The 21,477-nt window shown below is 37.2% G+C and overlaps 1 protein-coding gene across 1 annotated transcript in view; it reads right to left on the bottom strand.

Moving 5' to 3' along the window:
- zswim6 (zinc finger, SWIM-type containing 6) overlaps positions 1 to 21,477 on the bottom strand; it is a 228,064-nt gene that overhangs the window by 95,437 nt on the left and 111,150 nt on the right. Inside the window, exon 2 of the mRNA XM_028805456.2 lies at positions 5,929 to 6,285. Coding sequence (XP_028661289.2) covers positions 5,929 to 6,285 — 357 coding nt within the window. The remainder of the gene's footprint in view (positions 1 to 5,928; positions 6,286 to 21,477) is intronic.

Raw genomic sequence — 21,477 nt, 5'->3', positions numbered from 1 at the left:
TGGGTCAATCTCTTGGCACAAAGTGTCATGTTTAAGGTCCCCGCAAGACGCTCTGTGGCCAATCTCTTTCGTCTTGCGGGTCTTTTAAGTGTTTTCCGTGACCTTCACGTGAAGATCACATCTCTCCCAGGATTTTATTTTTATAAAATATATATATATATATATATATATATATATATATATATATATATATATATATATATATAATTTTAATGTATTTATATAGGGCCCTTCTAAAACCCAAGGTCTCTGCAAATAGCAATAATAAGACCGACAAAAAATAAAAAGTAATAAAAATCAAGAATATAATGCATATCACAAAAAAGTAAACTTCACAGAAAGTACAAAGGAAAAAAATGCCTATTTATATCTGAGCAAGCAAATTCATCAATAAAATCAATATTGGCAAATCCAGATCAACCCTATTACAAACAAGTAGGAAATATCTCATTAACACAGTAATGGCTCAAACCTTTTAGTGCTGAAGAGCACCATCCATTACATGCTGTCAGTTTTTTAATCCGATTAACTAGAGCGTTCAGCATTTGATATACTGTACCCACATTCAATTAGAAATAACGCATTAATTTTAGTTTATGAGTCAGAATTATTTCTTTTTTGTAATTTTACTTTCATTTGAGTTGCTTCATCCGACATCCCATTTTCAGGTGTTAAATGTCTTCTTATTATTTTTTCAATGTACTGCCTTTACGTAGCACTGAATAAACCTTTTTGTGATTCTTTAATTGAAAATGAAATTGAACTAGATAAAGTAACAAGAACAACAACAATAAGTTTTTGCCAAGATTAACACTAAAAATGGGGTGGACAAATCTTCACTCTACCCCAGCCCAGTTCTGTAACGGGAGGTCTTCAGAGGACCTTAGACCAGTTACACATTTTCAATCCAAGGGCACAAGCAAAACAATAAAACAGCACACCCATGAGATGGTGAAACAAATAGTAAGCGAAGATATACCAAGATCATGACACCATGCGCCGGCCATCAAGGTTCGCCTAAGGAAAAGTCATCCCAGATGGAGGATCGCAGGAATCGTGGGAAAGAGGGGTCCTTTCATCGGATTGGCTGGCCCAGCACTGTTTCAGCCGTGGAATGGCCAAATGGGGAGGCAGCTTGAAGGATGAGGTCTCCAGGACTCTACACAAATCCAAATCTTATTATGGGATATATCATCTACTGTTAAATTCTGCTCTGTACTTCTAAAATTTATATTTTTTATTTCTTACTACATTGAGAAATTGTTCTGTTCTGTGTACTGCATTGTATTGTATTGACCCCCTTTTTTTGACACCCACTACACGCCCAACCTACCTGGAAAGGGTTCTCTCTTTGAACTGCCTTTCCCAAGGTTTCTTCCATTTTTTCCCTACAAGGTTGTTTTGGGAGTTTTTCCTTGTCTTCTTAGAGAGTCAAGGCTGGGGACTGTCAAGAGGCAGGGCCTGTTAAAGCCCATTGTGGCACTTCCTGTGTGATTTTGGGCTATACAAAAATAAACTGTATTGTATTGTTCTAGCCAGTCATGCTGTCACTTCTGTGTACTGGAGCTAGATGACCCACTGACTCATACTGCAGGAAGGCTGTGCAAAATTATATTAAAAGAAGAGGATTTTCAAAAGTTACTCAGTGGGTTTTCAGTAAAAGGCCAGCACAAATTTAGCAGTATTCATACCCAGAGAAAGTAACCACTCCTGGATCAAGTATGGGAAGAGTCAAGATGTTCAAGGAAGGATGTGGTGAGAGAGGACATGCAGGTGATGGGTGTAACAGAGCAAGATGCAGAGGACAGGAAGATATGGAAGAAGATGATCTACAGTGGCAACCCCTAACGGGAGGAGACAAAAGAAGTAGATTATTATTATTATATCTTTTCATTATTTAATTACATGTATTTGACGTGTTCAAATGTCATATCTTGTACCGCATAATTATGTACTTATTAATCAGTTCATTTATCTGCCTGCCTTGCACCGCTACCCTCTACAAAAGTCAACCCATCCCTGAACGTATTGCTACAATTAATGTACAGTTTGATAGCAACTCAGCCTCAACAATTTTGTTGTCTGTATTGTTTTAAAGTTTTCAGTTTTCCTTCTACTAAATGCATCATCCATTATAGAATTAGAAATGTCCATCCATCTGTCTACACATTATTAAAGCCGCTTGATCCAATTCATGGTGGTAGGGGCCTGGAACAGTGCGCCACATCAGACATAAAGCAGTAACCAAGCACCGATGTGCTGCCAGAGCAAGATATAATTATTTTAACAATATTTTTTCAATTTTATGATGCATAGACTAGAAGACACTGTTAGAACACACACTTAACTATACTTATATGTTTAAGAATAACTTTCAAGAACTGTCAAATTCTTCTAAATGTAGTACCTTCTTTGCTCTGAAACCATGCTTAAGAGAAGAAGTAGATTGACATTTATGTAAAATGCACAGACATTAGCTGATCAACAAGTGCCATGGCTGTTGGGCAGAACAACAATACAAATGTACTTCTTGACTACAATGACATAACCAGTCAGTTTGTTGTTTGTGAATGAGACCACCAAATTTAACAATAGTAATTACTAAAAAGTTGAACCTTTCCAATTTCACAAATTGTAACTTGGGCAACTAAAATCTCAGTTCTAGGCACTATATAAATAAAATGTGTTATTATTATTATTAATATTATTATTACTAACTTACAAAAAGCAATTCAGTGCCAAGATTGTTTAGTATTTGACTCACTATGGATAAATATAAAAAGACCTCTAAATGCTTAGTTTGCTCAGCAAATACACTGTAGCTGTTTGTTGTCTTCACCCAGTGGTATTTTTTTTAATTATAAAGCTCAATATACAAGATAGGCATTACATATCCAGTATTCCAAGTTCATAACCAATAGCCTGTGGTTTTCTGTGTGGAGTTTACATGTTCTTACAGTGTCTGTGGTGATTTTTATTAGACTACTCCAGTTTTCGTTCCATATCCCCAAAGATAAACAGCTTACGTTAACTGGCAATTAAAAACTTGCATTATGTGAGTATTAGTGTTGGTGTGTGCATGAGCAGAGATTGTAATGGACTGGTGCCCTCTCCTGGGCCGATTTCTGCCTCAGGTCCCACATTGCCAGGACAGGCTGCAACTCCCCAGCAACTCTGAATTCATTTAAGCAGGTCTAACGAAGATATATTAAGTTATATATTAAAGTATACCGAACAATGTTAACTATGAGACACATGGTGTACAGCTACCTTTTACATTTGCATTTCCTCTCTTATTTAACACCAGAGAAAAAACACTTCTGAATTTCACTGTAATAAAATACATTTCTTTACTTAGCCTAAAATAACATTTTATTTTGACTTGTTTCAGCACAGGACCAATCATGTATGGATTCTGACTCGTTTATTTGAAACCAACCCAAATCAACTCAGTGATTTCTGCAACGGTGGCCATATGCGATGATTTGTGCAAATTTGACTGACTCACTCAATCATCAACAAAAACAATTGCTTCCCATTTAGTTAAGAAGGTTAAAGCTGGCAGGATTGTACATCTAGGGCTGTATGTATTCACTAAGAAAGGACACTTCAGTATATCAATACTGTATTTGGGAGTTAGAACAACTCCTAAAATAGGAAAATAAAATATTTCAAAATTTAAAAAATACTTTGACTGTTTTGATTGAAATTTGGTGATGTTATAAAAAAGACAATTAGTTAACCAGGGTTGTTTTATTTGTCAGTATGTGTCTATAGTAGTGCTATAGAGAGCAAGCTATGCTAATGCTCCCTGTACTTTGACCGTGCAGTGCTGAGACTAGTCTGGGGTGCCATCAGTCTCTGCAATGACCATCAACAAAAGCAAAGGTCAGTCACTGAGAAAAGCAGGAATTCCTCTACGACAGGAAATGTTTTACTCATATGTCACTACGTGTACAGTAGCATGTTCAAGAGTAAGGAGCTCCACTGAATTAATATTACCCCCCGTAAAAAAAATAAAAAAGTATTACTGTATATTTTGGTACAGCACGGCAAAAAATACTGCCAGTAGACATCTTTCTGTTCAGGACATATACTGAATAAAACACACTGCTTCAGAAAGGCAAAAAAGTATTATTAAAGACCTCAGCCATCATGCTCTGTCACTTTTCTATCTCCTCTGCATGTGTCATTTTTCTATCAGCAGGACCAATTACCACTCAAACTCGAGATAAGGTTTATTCTACAGGTTAAAGGGTGCTCAACGGCCACTCATACCAACAATGGCATAACTGCTTTTATTTATAGATATATCGTATATACTCGCATATAAGTTGGGTCTTGAAACCCGAAAAACCGATCATAAAATCAGACCCCGCCTTATACACCCATTCAAAAATGCGACCCTTTATTTATTTATTTTTTTACATCTTCTTGCTTCTTCCAATATTGCACAATTTTCTCAGACACATTGAATTTTGTTGCAGCAGAGCAGTTACCAATTTCTTTCACCACTTCAACAACTTTTAATTTAAAACCAGCATTATATTTTCTTCTGATCGAACACTTCATTGTAGATAAGGGATGCTCTTATGATAAAGGTGTATGAAGGTGTGAAATATAAAAAAAGACAAAACAGTGCAAACGTGGCACCGGAATAGTTTGGGTATTACCATGTGGTCATGTAGGCACAATACAGAGAAAAAAAAGGCAGTGTGCTCTGTGGTTACTCTCTCAGGTGGGCATTAATATATCATAATCTCTTGGACCGATAGCGTGAGTTTTCCGCATTCGACTTATACGACCAACACTATAAAATACTGGAAATTATACTGTAAAATCAAGGGAAAACTTAAACGCGAATATATACGCTTTACAGAGAGAGAGAGAGAGAGAGATACAAATAACCACATTAAATTAAAAGTATTGTGTGATGATGTATTCATTGTCTTCTTTTTGTCCATTGTTAGTATCATACATATTGTCTTTAGTCAATGGAAGACATGTAAATAAGATTTGATTCTCTTATTCACACATGACAGTAAATTTAAACTTTATTTTTAAATACTTTCTGAAAAACTAGTAGCCATGCACAGTTGTACATTTTAATGATTTTAATGAACATATAACTTAAATGTCAAATCTTTGATGAACGCCATTTATGCTCATTATCTTCTTGTTGTTTACTCAAAGATAATATCAGCCACAAGAGATTCTCTAACACTTTTAGCTTTCACTCTAGGGCTCTTTTGGACCTGCTGCTTGAGTGCTGTTACGGAGAAAATTCAGTCCCAAAAGTAAGTGCACCAAATACTTGGGGAAGGATGGAAGCCCACATCCTTAAAAATTCTTTTGCAAGCCTTTCCAGCTTTCAACAACTCTTCTTAAGAATTCCATTTTGTTCTAGCTATGTTGCACTTGTGCAAGAAACCAGGACTCATTTTTTAAGGTGACTGTTATCTTATTAACTTATATTACTCTTTTTCCTAGATGTTCACATAATTTCTTCATCCACCCTGGACCTTGAATATTTAAACAAACATATTCAATAAAAAGCAAGAGTACATACAATTTTGTGTGTTCTACTAATTCTTAAATCTGTTTCATTACTCAGAAGGTCAGATTGCATTTTACAAATTCATGCAGAAACCCAGAAAATTCTGAAGGATTCACAAACTACTTTTCACCATGTGTAGTTTTCTGACAGAAAGATAAAATGCCTAAATGGCTACATGAATAAAGCAAATGCTATAAAAGCAAATAAGAATTTGCCAATTTTAGGCATACTGCAACCACTTAAATAAAAATTATTAAAGGTAAATATGGAAAAGCAAAGAGAAAATGATGGAACTCATAAAAAGGTAGAAAGATAGGTATACCTAAAATTTTCTGAGGTTGTCTGTTATTTAATCATCTCAGCACACTTACCATGGACTTGATTGATCTCAGAGTTCTGGGAAAGAATTTCATCTGCTAGTTTCTGGGCAGTTGGCAGGACTTCCGTGTGGTGCACTGTAATTAAATACTGTACAAATTTCTGTAGTTGGTCTCTGTTCATTTGAAAGAGGGTCTCTGAAATGGGAAGATGCAGTTTGACCTGATCAGGCTTGCGGATTCTGTATAATGACAGAGCCACAACATGTGCACAGTAAAAGATGTCCTTGTTTCCACAGCTACAGGTCACCGAGGTAATCTTGCAGCGGTCAAAGCTGATCGCAACGTTGCAGACAATTTCCGGTTCCGACTGGGAAGCTGGTTCCGTCACTGTGCCGCTGAGGTGAAACCCTGAAGTAAAACAGAAAAAAAAGTATAAGATTACTGAGGGTGCAAAGAAAAGTTTTATTTGGGTCTTGCTGGACTAGTGTGTTTTACATGAGAAAAATATTCAAATGCCTTTAAGCACTGAAATGCAAATTCTGTGTAATGCCAGCTGCGTGATTGAGCAGACGCTCCTTTCATCACTGGTTTCCCATTTTGTTTTCTGCAACCACTGCAATTAAAGCAGGTCTCCTACAAAACAAAGCCAGAAACGAAGCACAAAACAGAAATCCCAGCAGACCTAAAGATACTAATAGGATCTTTAACCAAATGTTAACTGTTAGACAGTGGGCTCCCAATGATTCACATGTGTCCCATTATCATAGCCAGCCAGTTTTGCTGCAGATGTTAATGTTTAAATGGAAAGTATACTTAAAAACATGTTTGGTAAATTAGTTTAGATTGTTTCTTACAATATGTGCAAGTGTGTATATTGTCTGTATGCCACTTTCTTTTAACTCAGAGATTTCAAAAGCTTATATAAGGTAAAAAAAATCCAAACAAATACACTCAACAGATCTAAGTGGAAAATTACAGATAAAAAACAGTTAAGTATCAATAACCCTAAGAGTCTAGCCTATATTTCTATATGTCGTTAGAAGATACAATATAAATCTGGTAAGTGGTAATGGGACTAGAAGGAAATGAAGGTGCTAGAGCAACCAGACATATGAATTCCCTTAAGTGGTGACTACTATGAAAATGCTATACAAGCCAATTTGGATTAAACATACAGTAAAAGAGCCGATTCTGTTATGGGTATGATGGCATGGCAGTTACTAACCTCAAAATATCTGCTCCTTCTAGCATAAATGGACCTACTGTAAAGTGAAATGTCAATGCTACAGTGTGCAGTTGTATACAGTATACTACGTACAGCACACTAAGTTTAGAGCTGTCAGAGGGTAGGTGTGAAGTGCAGTGGGTGTCACAAGCAATGGCAAAATGTCTAACATTATACAGGAAAAAGTGGTTTTAGCATTGTTAAAAAGGATGTTTATAGCCATAAGCCACCAACATCCATCCATCCATTTAGACAAGGTGAACAGAGCCAAAGCTTATCCCAACACTAACAGGAAACGATCCCGGGGAGGCCCATTGTAGGACATGTTCATAAAGAAGAAGTTTAGAGACATCAACCAAACTAACTTGCTTGTCTTGCAGATGTGAAAAGAAACTGATGTAAGTCACCAATTGGCCAAACAATGGATCCAGGAAGGCAACCAGAATACCTGGAAAAATATCAGAGCAGACAGGAAAAACGATATAAACCCCACATAGGTAGTGACCAGACTGAGATACAAACCAAACCTTTGGAGCTATGAAGTAACAGTTCCAACTACTGTACTGCCATGTTTCCCTCACAAGCTTATAATATGGCAAATTTGCCTCAAACAGAGTTCATTTTAAGTTTAGTGTGGACAGCTCAACAAATATTCACTGAGAAAGGTGCTATATAGAAATAAACTGAATTGGAAGCAACAAGGAGACAGGAATACATTTCATTTCTGTTTCATTGTGATCTCTGAATAAGTCACTTACCATATGGATGCTCTAAATATAGAATATTTATGTTACATTTAAACTACTTTAGGGCAATCACAGGAGAAGGTGATATATACATCAAAGACAGAGTAGCTAATTGGCCATAAGCTGCATTTCTGATTATCTGCCTACTGTAGTTTTTTTTGCCTGAATAGGAACACATGTGTCGGTGGAAAAAGCACAGAATCCTTTTTTATTGCAAATTAAAACTAGTGCAAACTGGAATTTTAAAAAGAAAGAAGAACACTTATTAAAAACATATTTTCCACTTCACACAGCACATCTTCTCAGATTTATAGGCAGCAAAGTTACATTCAAAAAGTCATTGGCTGCACCGTCACCTCATTCCAGTCAGGCACACAGCAATCCGTTAAAGATCATCGGGTTCTAAAGAGTGTGTGTGTTGCAGTTCTGCAAGTCACCAAGGGAAAGGAAGAGGAGGATCAGAGGATTCACTTGGAGCTTTTCACAGTGCCAGAGCTCACTGCATATGAATCCCTATTATTTAATAATAATATACAGTATATATCATTCTGCTATATTTTACTTAAGTGCAGGCAAAATATTTCAGACACTAACTTAGGCTTTTATGAATGGGGGCTGACGAAGAATTCTGTCAGACGACAAACAAATCTGAAGACAGAAAGTACAAAATATTTTTTTCTTTTTTACAGTAGATAATAAAAATCCAAAATAAAGGGTTGCCGTGTTCCTGCCATTCTTTGGGCCCTCTAGATGTATCCTTTCATGTGTGCAGCCTGATAAGAAAGGAAGGTGCCACGTTGTAATCCCTTCCATTTTTATTCTCTCTTTCTTTCTCTCTTTTGGTTTTTCTTTCGGTCTTTCTTGCCACACAGGTATGTCACACATTCTGTTTCTTTTCAATTCATGGTAAGTCTGACTCCATTTCACTAGTAGTATTTTTGGCCAATCAAGGACTCCGGCCTGGCATAGTCTGCCCTGTCATTCACCACTTAACTATTATTTGCTTATGAGGTTAGAACTTCAGTAGTATTTTTGAAAGAAAGCAAAAAAAAAAAAAAACACCGGGCTAATTATTATTTTGAACACCTGTAGAAGATGATTATTCAAATGATTGTCTTTGGTTTCTCCCTGGACGTCTGATTCAGAGTATTGTGCTTCTAACTTAAAGATCTTGCTTTTCCTAAAACAGCAATTATGCTTACAGCAATTGAGTAATATGCAGTTTGAATATTTAGACCGTGTCTTCCAAACACCTGCTTCTGTGTTCTTGGGAATCAAAACACACAATAACCATAGACATAGTACTCTACATCTCTTTGTAATATTAAGTACCCAGCATGGCCATCTTTGGCAGGGATACTTGTACCAAGACGTTGATGATGATGTGAATTTCCCCTTGGGATTAATAAAGTATCTATCTATTTATGATGTTAAGGCAAGGCTGTAAGTAATCTCTTAGCCATCAAATGCTTAAAAATGTTAACTACTGTTATTTCTCATACAAACCAAGCCAGCTAATTAATTAAATACAAGTGGCTAAAGATCACAAAAACATGCTGGAGTTGCATTTGCAGTCCTCCGGAAGGAGGCAGTTTAAAACATGCCCCAATATAGTGCTCAACATAGAATATAAAACCATTGACGGCCCACCATATACTTGGCAAATTGTAGCTAAACTAAACTTTACATAGGCTATTCTGCGGTTGTGTATTTTGCCTTCACCTGCACGGCATTAGCATGCTGTAGCCCATACCTTCTCAGCATACGTTACAGTAGTTCCACAACTATTCCAAAGCAGATTTTGTTTCCCTGAGTGCACCTTACGTCCTGAACATCAAACTTAAATCTGGTTTAAAGTAGGTTTGGGGCCAGTCACCCTGAGTTCTCTTAATCCATTATAGCCTACTATATTTACTAAAGAAGAGAATAGGAAATTCTAAATTTCAAACAAATTCAAAATAGCGCTGCAAGAATCCTGATGAGGGTGCGGAAATATGAACACATTTCACCAATCCTTCGGTCACTTCATTGGCTCCCTATTCACCTTCGTATTGAATACAAACTCTGTTTGTTTACTCACCAGTGTATCCATGGAAATGCTCCACAATATCTTAAGGAACTCCTTATATTACAATCCACTGCAAGAAACCAACGTTTTGCAAATACCTACAGCCTTTGCCACCCTGTAAACCAAACTTCGTACAATGGGTGACTGAGCCTTTGCAGCCACCGCTCCATGGCTCTGGAATGCCCTACCAGAGAGCTTAAGAACACAGCAGATTGTGGGCTGTTTTAAAAAACAGCTAAAGACTTTTCTATTTAGGAAAGCTTATTAACAAGAATGCTACTAATTATTGTTGTTTTATCTCTGTTTTTATCTTGCTTTGCCTTTGTTTAAACTTTATGTAGCACTTTGAGATTTACTACTAATGTAAAGTGCCCTATAAATAAAATGCATTATTATTATTATTATAAATTTGAATTCTAACTTTGAACTACACACTATTCTCTACTGCAAAAGAAATTTTACTTTCATAACTTGCAGAAGAATAAGGCTACATCTACAGTACTACATTTTCATTTAAAAACCACATTTTTAAACAAAAATGATCTCTGTCTATACCAACATTTCCATATCAATTACTAAAGAATCTCAGTCCACAGTAAAATGACTGAAAACACCTATGATGTAAACATTTGCAGGGTAATCATTTAAGGGGTGGTAACACTGCTGGCCACACAATTTATTGCAAAACAGTAACAACTGGTAAATTATTTGCCTAAAGCTCAAGAATGAGCATTCAGCCTGTCAGTAAGGTAAGCAACACAACATGCGCCATGGAAAGTAACTCTTCTATGCCTGCTATGTTGGAATATGCTTTTCTTATGTGAAGGATGACCAATCAGGGAATGAGATGTTGTAATGAGCAGGATCCAATCAGGGAATGGTGACATAATAAGCATGAACCATTGAGAGTGCAATTAAAAGTCCTCATTTACAAAAATCTGCATCTTTGCCTGCCCACATTACAATGCAGAGGCTATGTTTTCAGAAATATACAGCTCTGAAGAGCGTTTTTAAATGTCCCCATAACTGAGGGTTGAAAATGAAGGGATAGTGTGGATGGAAGGCAAAAATCGGAGACTAATGCCTGTGTTTTTAAACAAAAATGTAGTAGTGTGGACAGGGTTCAAGTCAATCTTGGTTTAAACAGATAAGAAATGCCAAAGTCATCTACATTTTTAAAGTTTTGGTATTAACCTATACATTGCTAAATTGGTAGGAAGTACTGCATGATATACTACAATACCTGTTGGATTTTAAAATGCTATATTTCCAAACTAGGTAGTTAAGTACAAAATGTACAGATGGTGTCAATACATAATTTCAAACCACCATTGGTTTCAATGAGTGCATCTATTTGTTTGTAACTTTGCAAGACACATCTTTACCACCCACTAAAGCAGCAATAGAGGGCAAAACTGTGGGAGATGACAGGAGTAACAAGTGAGCCATCGACAGGGGCAACATGCATATGCATCAGCTAACTGTGTCTAATATAAAATGTTCATTTGTTATCCAATACATACCCTGCATGACACTAAAACCTGGCAGCAGCAAAGATGCTTTTAAGTGTTCACAACAACTTATGCAATGCAATTATTGTAAGATTTCCTTTGCGGCTTGTACTGCTGGACTGGTTGGCAGCCGATTCTTCAGTAATGCCATTCAGCTCTTTCCAAATGCATAGCTTTTATCTCAAGCATAGCATGTGCTTCTTGTGGGAGGATAAAGAGACATTCAGCAAAGAAGTCACTTAGATCTTAGATAACATTAAGCTAAGGTAAGAGACAAGACATAGAAATTGCACCCAAATTGCCTTCTTTAAAGTTTATATGAGACAAATCATCAAAAGGGTTCAATACAAAGGGAAAGGCACTGCTCACATGCTGACACTGCCTCAGATACCCTGTGTAAACTGATATTTTAACTTTCTCTGTTAAATAAACGCATTCCTACAGATGTCAAAATAGATCACATCTAAATTATTTTGTTTATGAATGCACACTGTTCAATGGGTATTTTTATTTAGGTGCACTGCACTCACAGTGAGGCAAAATTAATGAACTGAATCACTTTAATTACATTTTACCAACAGATTTTGGTTCAGCTACTATGGAGTGTGGAGACTGAAAATAAATATGCTTCAATGAACAGCACTTCGAATGAACCACACACTAGTCTCATGTCATAGACTTCTTTGCACTTGGCACATGCAGTGGAGATCAAATAAATTGGCCAAGAATTTAATGAGCTGGACGTGAATACTGAGCAAGTCACCAGAGAGCAGGGAAAAATCTCAGGAGAGGAAAGTCAATTGAGAGCCAACATTCAAAGCGGTCCATTAAATCGGAGTCACCAGTCTCCATGGGTTTGGTCAACATGGATGGGGCAGGCTACTTGTGAGGCGACAAGCACGACCTGCAAGGCTTGAATTGGAGTGATAGTGTATTTATGTATGTCAGGCCAACTCCCAAAGTCTAGGGCTCAAAAGGTACACCATATTGCACTGGTATGCACATGAAAAATTGGCCATTATAAAATGGACCAAATACTTTAAAATCACAAATTATTGGATGCCATAAATAGTATATGTATGATACGAATACACAAATATAGCCAGCAAATTGCAAAGTACATACACACTAAAGAATGTACAATTATAGTGTGTATATATATATATATATATATATATATATATATATATATATATAGGTTTACTGTCAAATAATGCAAAGGGTACGCGACACGTGTTTCGCCCTAATTCTGGGCTCATCAGGCGTACACACTCATTGCACTCCCTCTCGGGAATCGAAACTCAGACGTCAGCGCTAGAGGCAAAGCCCCTAACGTTGCGCCACGGCGTGTGGTTCTTTCATTTGACAGCATGTAGATCGGGGTAATTACAATCATGGCATTCGTAGTCTGAATCACAATCTGATTGTATGGGTGGTTACCTACCAGGTAACGCTTGTGGTTGGTCAGCAAGTCGGCTAACATCTGCCACGGTGCCCTCTTTCAGCTGCGAGAAGCAGATCATGTCGCATACTCTTTGCATTATTTGACAGTAAAACTATTTTCAACCATTCTATGATCTGCTTCTCACAACTGAGGGCACCGTGGCGGATGTTAGCCTACTTGCTGACCAACCACAAGCGTTACCTGGTAGGTAACCACCCATACAATCAGATTGTGATTCATACTACGAATGCTATGAATATATATATATATATATATATATATTGTGGTGGATTGCCGGCTTCTTACTCCAGCCCTCACCCCCAGGCCGCCAGGAGGAGCTCTCCGGACAGCATAATCGTGCCCCGAGTTCCAGCGGGGCCTCATGGACTTTGTAGTTTCTACACACAGCCCTGCTGGATAACTTGGGGGCCACCAGGAGTCACTGTAGGGGGGCTCGTGGACTCTTATGTGCCTATAACCCGGGAGTACGTCATGGTCACGTGACAGGAAGAAACGACGTGCTCCCGGGTTGAAGAAAAGGACTGTTTACCCTGACCCGGAAGGAATAAGGAACTGTGGACTGTTGGACAGGAACACCTCCGGGTCAGGGGGTATAAAAGGACGATGGGAAAGCCCAGACATTGAGCTGAGCTGGGAGGGCGAAGTGTCTGGGCGAGGAGGAGAGTGTATTGTTATTGTAGAGTTTATTATATGAATAGTGTGGAGTGGAGGGTGCTTGGTGCACTGTATAGTAGTACAATAAAGAAGTATTGTGCTTATACCTGATGTTTGGAGTGGTACCTATCTGCTACAATATATATTATATATATATATATATATATATATATATATATATATATATATATATATATATATATATACACATACACATACAGTGTGTATATAAGAGAGAGAGAGAGCATACTGTATATTTAAGCACTTTGGGCATGAAGAAGGTATGCATCTCTTTATCCTTTGAAAAATACCACCCATTGTCGTAAGAAAGACTGAAATCAAGAAAAATCATACCAGACATTTCTTTTACTTTTGATTAGATCTTGTAACCAACCTTGTTTAAGTGTCACACAGAAAGCCTGACTTCAGAAAAAAATATTTCACTTCTAATACCTATGTTATAGAAAATTATTAATGTGTATCAGGTGCACATGGGCATGATAATGCTGTCTAATGTTGTAGGCAGGCTTATCATGTACACTATGGTGGCTCCTGGAAATTGTAGTTTATGTTCATAATTACCTAGATTATTTGATGGCAAATTTGAACCTTGGAAGGATGCAAGGACCACAGGTTTTTCTTGTGATGGAACTTCTTGTCTAGTTCTACTCCTTGCTTAATCATTCCAATGTTTAAAAGAACCTGGCAAGATAAATCCTACACACCTTACTAGAAAGCATTTTTTTGATTAGATCTGAAATGGAGTTTCACCACAGATCATCAGATCAACTGGAATGAAATACTACAGCCATTCAGGGCAAGTAGCAAGCAATTAGTGTGGTTGCCAAACTCACATATGGCTAAATAGGCTTGATAAAGGAAAACTATAAAACCTCCACCATTTTTTTTAAGTGTTGTAAAGAAGGTATGCACCCAAACCCCTCCACTGCCCATCACAAAATACTCAACTCTTAATCTGTAGGCCACAGGCCAGCCAGGTGCCCATTTGGGGCACAGTGATTGTTAATGTTCATTAAAGATGTAACTGCACTGTGATAGAAATAACCAATTTGGATACTCTCCAAAACTCAAAGTCTGGAACCTGACTTTCAATCTATGCATTTTTGTATCTGGATACACACTACATTTTTTTTCATATAATGTGGATCATCTACTGAGAGTTATTTCCTTTTAAAATATTATGTGTGTGTTAACATTTATCTGGTGTAGCTGGTGATTACATTAAATTAACACTCACTTTTAACTGGATTAAGTGGTTTTGAGTATGTTGTGTTACTTTTACATTTAATGAAAACAATTAAGGTGCAGAAGACCCCCACCTCTTGATTTATATTCTACATTGTACATAAGTTTTATATACATATACATTTAATATACATACATATACTTAACAGTAATAAATGACCCAAGTAAATCACACCCACCATATTGATCTACTGTATCTGCCTATTGTGTTGTTCATTGCAAATTCATAGACAAGAATTTAAGAAAATACAAAAAGACAACTCCTAATAAAACAGCTTTCTGGCTGAAGGAAAAAATATCACTATTCACTACAATCCAGCAACTCCAACCCACTTGTCATCCAAGTCATAGAGAGACACTTTCAAACAAACCGTGGTCATGATGGATGGCGGGGTTGTGGTTAGGGTGGAGGAGAGGTTTGCCTTGTTTTTTGTGGTTTTTTTTTTGCTTTTTTTCTAGTTCTATGGAATGCTCATTAGTGATCCAATCATAACATGCCACATATACAAAAGAGAATACCTAAGTGGCATAGATTTAATTACATAACCAGTATACAAAATCATTCATCATTACCTACAGAATTAAGAAAAACAGAAAATCCAAAGTCTAGTGGCAGTACAACTGTGTAACCCAGAGGGTTAAAGACTTAAAAACTAACATTGGTCCATTTTCTTACAACCTGTCAGTAGTTGTGCTAGGTCATTGTCTGTTATAGTGTGCAACATAAAGTACAGATACACTGTCCTGTTCTGCACATGTTAATTCAAATGGCAACACCCTGTCAGATTTTGATACCTTTGCAAAGAATCAATGTCTGATGGCAAAACATGATACATTCATACATAAAGTTTTAATGCTTCCACTGGTTTCTAATGACTTGCTATTGTCAAAAACAATATATGCCAAGTAATTCTAGACATAGTGCCACATTCAGATGGCTGATTCAGGGCTCACCTTAATCATGCATCTGCTGGTATTAAAATGGGATATGAGGACTGGCATTGCACTAGGAATTTAAACCCTACTTTGTTACCACTTACGTTTTGTTTTTCATTTCTGTAACCCATGGGAAGGCAGCAACAATCCAAGATGGGACAACAAACAATGGTAAGGTTAAAAATACATGACAATACAGAAGATTTAAATTGACACTAAATAAGCATTAGTATTAAAAATGGGCACAGTCAGTACTAATACATAATATTTGTTGCTCAAAGGTTTTCACAACTGACTATAATTTGTAGAATATACTGACAATCACCTTCATAAACGCCCCCAAACTTTCTCCACTATTCCTCTCAAGGATTTTTAGCTTTATAATAATACATATTTTAACCAAAAGTGTTTTTAAACAACTTTCTGTACAAAGTCAATCACTCTAGAATATCTTTCCACATTGCTTACTTTGAAAGAAAAATACATTAACCAACATCCACTAGAGCTGACTTTTTAATGGTTAAAGAACATCAGATAATAGAGAGCACTCAGTCAGTTCCATCTATTGTTCATTTTCACCATGGCATAACACTGGAGCAAATAATATTAAAAATAAGCTTGAAAGTCTGCTTTTGGAGTGTGCATTCCAGACCAGAGGTTCTCCTATTCGATCTAGGACACATATTGTCATTTCCGGTCTTACCTTGTCATTTGAATGTGCCATCCTGCTAATTTTAACGTACCAACCATAGCAACCTTTACTTATTCAGGAAGAAAATACCCAATTTCCCGCCCTACAGTAAACTCACCACTTCTAAACCAGGCAAGTTATCAAGATCACATAATTTTGTTAAATATAAATTTGCAGTTTACCATAGCAACTTCATGTTTTCATCATGTTAGGTTTTCATAGATAGATAGATAGATAGATAGATAGATAGATAGATAGATAGATAGATAGATAGATAGATAGATAGATAGATAGATAGATAGATAGATAGATAGATAGATAGATAGATAGATAGATAGATAGATAGATAGATAGATAGATAGATAGATAGATAGATAGATAGATACTTTATTAATCCCAAGGTTAAATTCGCATACTCCAGCAGCAGCATACTGATAAAGAACAATATTAAATTAAACAGTGATAACAATGCCGATAACAATGCAGGTATACAGACAGACAATAACTTTGTATAATGTTAACGTTTACCCCCCCCCGGGTGGAATTGAAGAGTTGCATAGTTTGGGGGAGGAACGATCTCCTCAGTCTGTCAGTGGAGCATGACATTGACAGCAGTCTGTCACTGAAGCTGCTCTTCTGTCTGGAGATGACACTGTTTAGTGGATGCAGTGGATTCTCCATAATTGACAGGAGCCTGCTCAGCGCCTGTCGCTCTGCCACAGATGTCAAACTGTCCAGCTCCATGCCTACAATAGAGCCTGCCTTCCTCACCAGTTTGTCCAGGCGTGAGGTGTCCCTCTTCTTTATGCTGCCTCCCCAGCACACCACCGCGTAGAAGAGGGCGCTCGCCACAACCGTCTGATAGAACATCTGCAGCATCTTATTGCAGCTGTTGAAGGATGCCAGCCTTCTAAGAATGTATAGTCGGCTGGCAAACATACTAATTATGTATCAGAATACCTGAACAGCGATACAATTATACTGTATCATGACATGAGATACAGCAGTGAATAATATAAATTAGATACTGATGATCTCAGACTGCTTTGTGACTCGACACATTAGCACAAGTGTACTACTCCATTAGTCACATTCTGCTACTTTCTACAGATATTGTAGAAATATTGGACGTGCCTCCAGAACTTGATTGCAGACACATTCTCTCTGATAACAGGACTCAAAGTTATTAAGATCTGACCAAATTCACTGTAACAAATATAAGCTAAAGCAGAAAACTCAGACAAGGCACGCATACTTGTTCTATATATACAGAGACACTGATATCTACTGTATGAAACTGAGGCAGTGCCTTTCATGGTCACATTACCATTTTATAAGTTGTATCAGGGGCTGTATTTAATCATATACATCATTTTGTGATCCTCTGAATTTTCTGGGTGAGCATCAAGGGTGAAAGAAATGCAAGTTATATAATACAAGTGAAGCTATGTTTGCACTTTTAAGAATTACATTAACAATCATTGTAAATGAATGTGCTTATTTAGATTGTACATATAAGAGTTCAATTATTAAGACATGCAATAATATACATTTGCATGAAGCACTGTGTTGGTATTTGACTTCAGACACTAATGTTGTTTTTTATTATTATTCATTTTGGATATAATTATTTTTGGACCAGAGTGAGAGTGTCAGCAGTATGTCTGAAGAGTTTTACACTAGAAGACTCTGGAAAAGCATCTTATTTTTCTTGTAAACGTAGCTTCAATTTAAACTTAATGTTTTAGCTTGGCCACTTGGAGACAAAACCAGCCTTTCAAAGAATTCAGCTGAATGTCTTTGTAAGATGTGACTGCTTTTCAAGTAATATCTTTTACCCTCATCACCAGCCACACTGATAGTGAAGGAAAACCCACTCACAACAATCCAGAACATAACACCCTCAAGGCAAAATGCTTGGAATTTGTTACATTATTGTACACTTTCTAGATTGCGAATCCATTGCTTTACAAGGAATGTTTTGTGATGGTCTTCACTAGATAAAACTGAATGATCAAAATTACCTGTTTCTTTCTATTGCAGGATTCCTTCTTTTACTGTAAAGACATCCTGCATATAATGTAATGGGAGAATGGGTTATATTGAGTCAATAAAAACAATAAAAAAAACAACAACCGAATACTGTAACAAAACCAGATGCTTTCCTGCATACAGGGGTGGATCTACCATCAGGGAGCTCTGGATATGTACCAGGTCTGCAAGGAGTCTTTTCACCAAGACAATCCCCTATGATCTCCACTCTTGATGAAACAATGAAGTATTTGCTCACCAAAATGATCAAGTTCTTCTCCTGGGGCCTCATGTATAAACGGTGCGTACGCACAGAAATGTTGCGTAAGAACCTTTCCACGCTCAACTCGTGATGTATAAAACCTAAACTTGGCGTAAAGCCACGCACATTTCCACGGTAACTCATACCTTGGCGTACGCAATTTCTCCGCTCGGTTTTGCAGACTGGCGGCACCCAGCGTCAAAGCAGTGCTACTGTTCCTGTGTGATCACCCTTTCTTTCTTAGATCCACATTCCTGAGACGCGGCTTTATAAATACACTGCAACTAACTGCATATTGTTTATTAGTGTAATGCATCTGATTGTAATTAACCTGCAGCAATATAATGGTCCAGGAAATAGCCATAGTATTCCAAATACCATAACAGCTTTAGCGTTGTAACTCTCACTGCAACATCTTCTTCTTTCAGCTGCTCCCGTTAGGTGTTGCCACAGCAGATCATCTTTTTCCATATTACTCTCACTGCACCACTCGGAGTATTTATATCACTGTATCTGAGTGGGGACTCACAGCAGCAGCTGATTGGAAAGAGAATTATCGGTATACAGCATGAAGCAGACGCTGCCTGAGCCACAGCAAAACGCTTCAGAGACTTCCCTGTACGGACTTCGCAGTTTAGAAAAAGTTTCATCCCAAGAACTATAAACGCACTCAATCAGTCCATCAAGTGCTCCTTGTAGAACTGTTTGAACTTATAAGTACAATTACCTCACTGTAAACTTGCACTACAGTTATAATATTGCACAACCTGCGCCACTTTATGAAGCGTGTATTTACATATGATGATATCATTTTTAAGATGAAATGCAGCAAAATATGTTGATTATATTATACAGCTAAAACTTTAACTTCATTTAAATAATCTGTATTGTTAATAATTAAACATGTGAGGACACGGTGCTGCAGCGCTAGCTAGTTCAGGTATTGTTCCTGCATTGCGTTGTATTCTTGCGCTGACGCGACACTGGAAAGATAGACGGATAGAATAATTAAACATGTACTACGAAGATATTTCAATGTTCCTTAAATGTTTTGAAGAATCGGCGTTCTAAGCTTACAGATGGCTAAACGTCTATTATAGAGCTGATTGTGTGGCGATTGGGCATTTGGAGAAAGAAAAGTTAGGACAGGAATTGGAGGATTAGTACGTTTGAAAGAGACAGTACTTCTATAATAAATTATTTAATCGAAGGTCGCACATGTCGCAGCAAGACTCTTGCGTGAGATATGAACAATCACTGCGCCACCGTGTTCCCATGTTTAATAACATGCTTTCATTCCTATCATCATGAAAAAGATATCACGTATACATCTCAGTATTTTAATTATTCAGAGAGCTGTAATATCACAAATGTAATGGATTCTGTGTCCTGTCGGAGAAAGAGAAAGAACGGAAGCACGTAGTGATTCACACACATAGAGCACATAGAAGATCAAACACAGAACAAAGCATTTAACGTGCTCCTTGAGAAACTAGTAAAATAAACGATTTTAAGATGTTGAAGTTTATGATGTTCTACTTTAATGGCAAAATAAACTACGTGATTAAAGTGGAAATTTCGAGATTAAAGTTGACATTTCGTGCTTTTTTCCCACTGTGTGCCTATTTGTTTTGTCTGTACCCTAATAAGCTTTCATATGACACTCAGACGGTGGGCTATGACTCGCCTTTTCACGGCGACTTTGATATCTGACAACTTCTTTTTTATTTCGGGCACTGTGCGACTTTGTGAACTTGGATCTTTCAAGTTTCTCCGACACTCTGTCACTCGATCAACTTTCTTTTGTTGATTATACCACTGTTTACACCAACAAATAGTATGTTTTTCCTTTGCCTCCACTTGGTATTTGCTGAAATTATTATATTTTCCCCTGTGCTTTTCCCATTGTCTTTTCACAGAAGGCTATTTATATTGATTTGCATATTCAAAGAGGCGTAATTCTGGGAGGAGTTGGGGCGGGACAGAAGGCGCGTGCACGTACGTTACTTTTCACGCTGATCGGGATTTATGTAGTGGAAGAACGTGAAATTTTGCGTGCGCACAGATTCCTGCATCTGGATTTTTCTGTGCGTACGCACAATCCCGCTTTCGTGCTTACGCCATGTTATAGTGTGAGTTCTACGCACGGCGTTATACATGAGGCCCCTGGTGTGGTCAATGAATTGAACAGAAAAGTACAAAATGCTACACTGCGTTGTTAACAATATGATCAATTCTCCGTTAAGGAGCTAAGTTATCCAGGAACCTGTTGGGTCTTAATCCAGTCTTGCCTGTGTAACTCAAAAATGTATACGTTCAACAAGAATAAAATGTATTATTTTGTAAACTGATATTAAGAAATTTAAGTTTCAGCTAGCAAACTTAAAGCCGTTAATTGGCTGAGACATGGGACTAAACAGAGTAATTTAAATGCACTACACACAACATAGCTTTTAATTCACCTCACCTTCTTTCTAAACACTATCAAAAAAATCGACTCCTGCTTACTACAGAAACAATCGAGTGTGCAGATGAACACTGGAAAGGAGGAAAATGTACACACAAAACTTTCTTACTGTTTAAAAATAAGACAGAAAGCACAAAGGAAAGTTGAATTTATTTTTTTCCTTTGTCAGCACTTGAACACTAACATTACATTTTTACAGTAAACATCCAACTATTTAATGTTTCCTTTACTAAACCATCTATTTCCTTTACTTGCTTTTTCCATTTCAATGTTGATAA

The sequence above is a fragment of the Erpetoichthys calabaricus genome, chromosome 7 (assembly GCF_900747795.2).
Source record: "Erpetoichthys calabaricus chromosome 7, fErpCal1.3, whole genome shotgun sequence".
NCBI lineage: Eukaryota > Metazoa > Chordata > Cladistia > Polypteriformes > Polypteridae > Erpetoichthys > Erpetoichthys calabaricus.
This window is presented reverse-complemented; position numbering and strand designations above follow the sequence as displayed.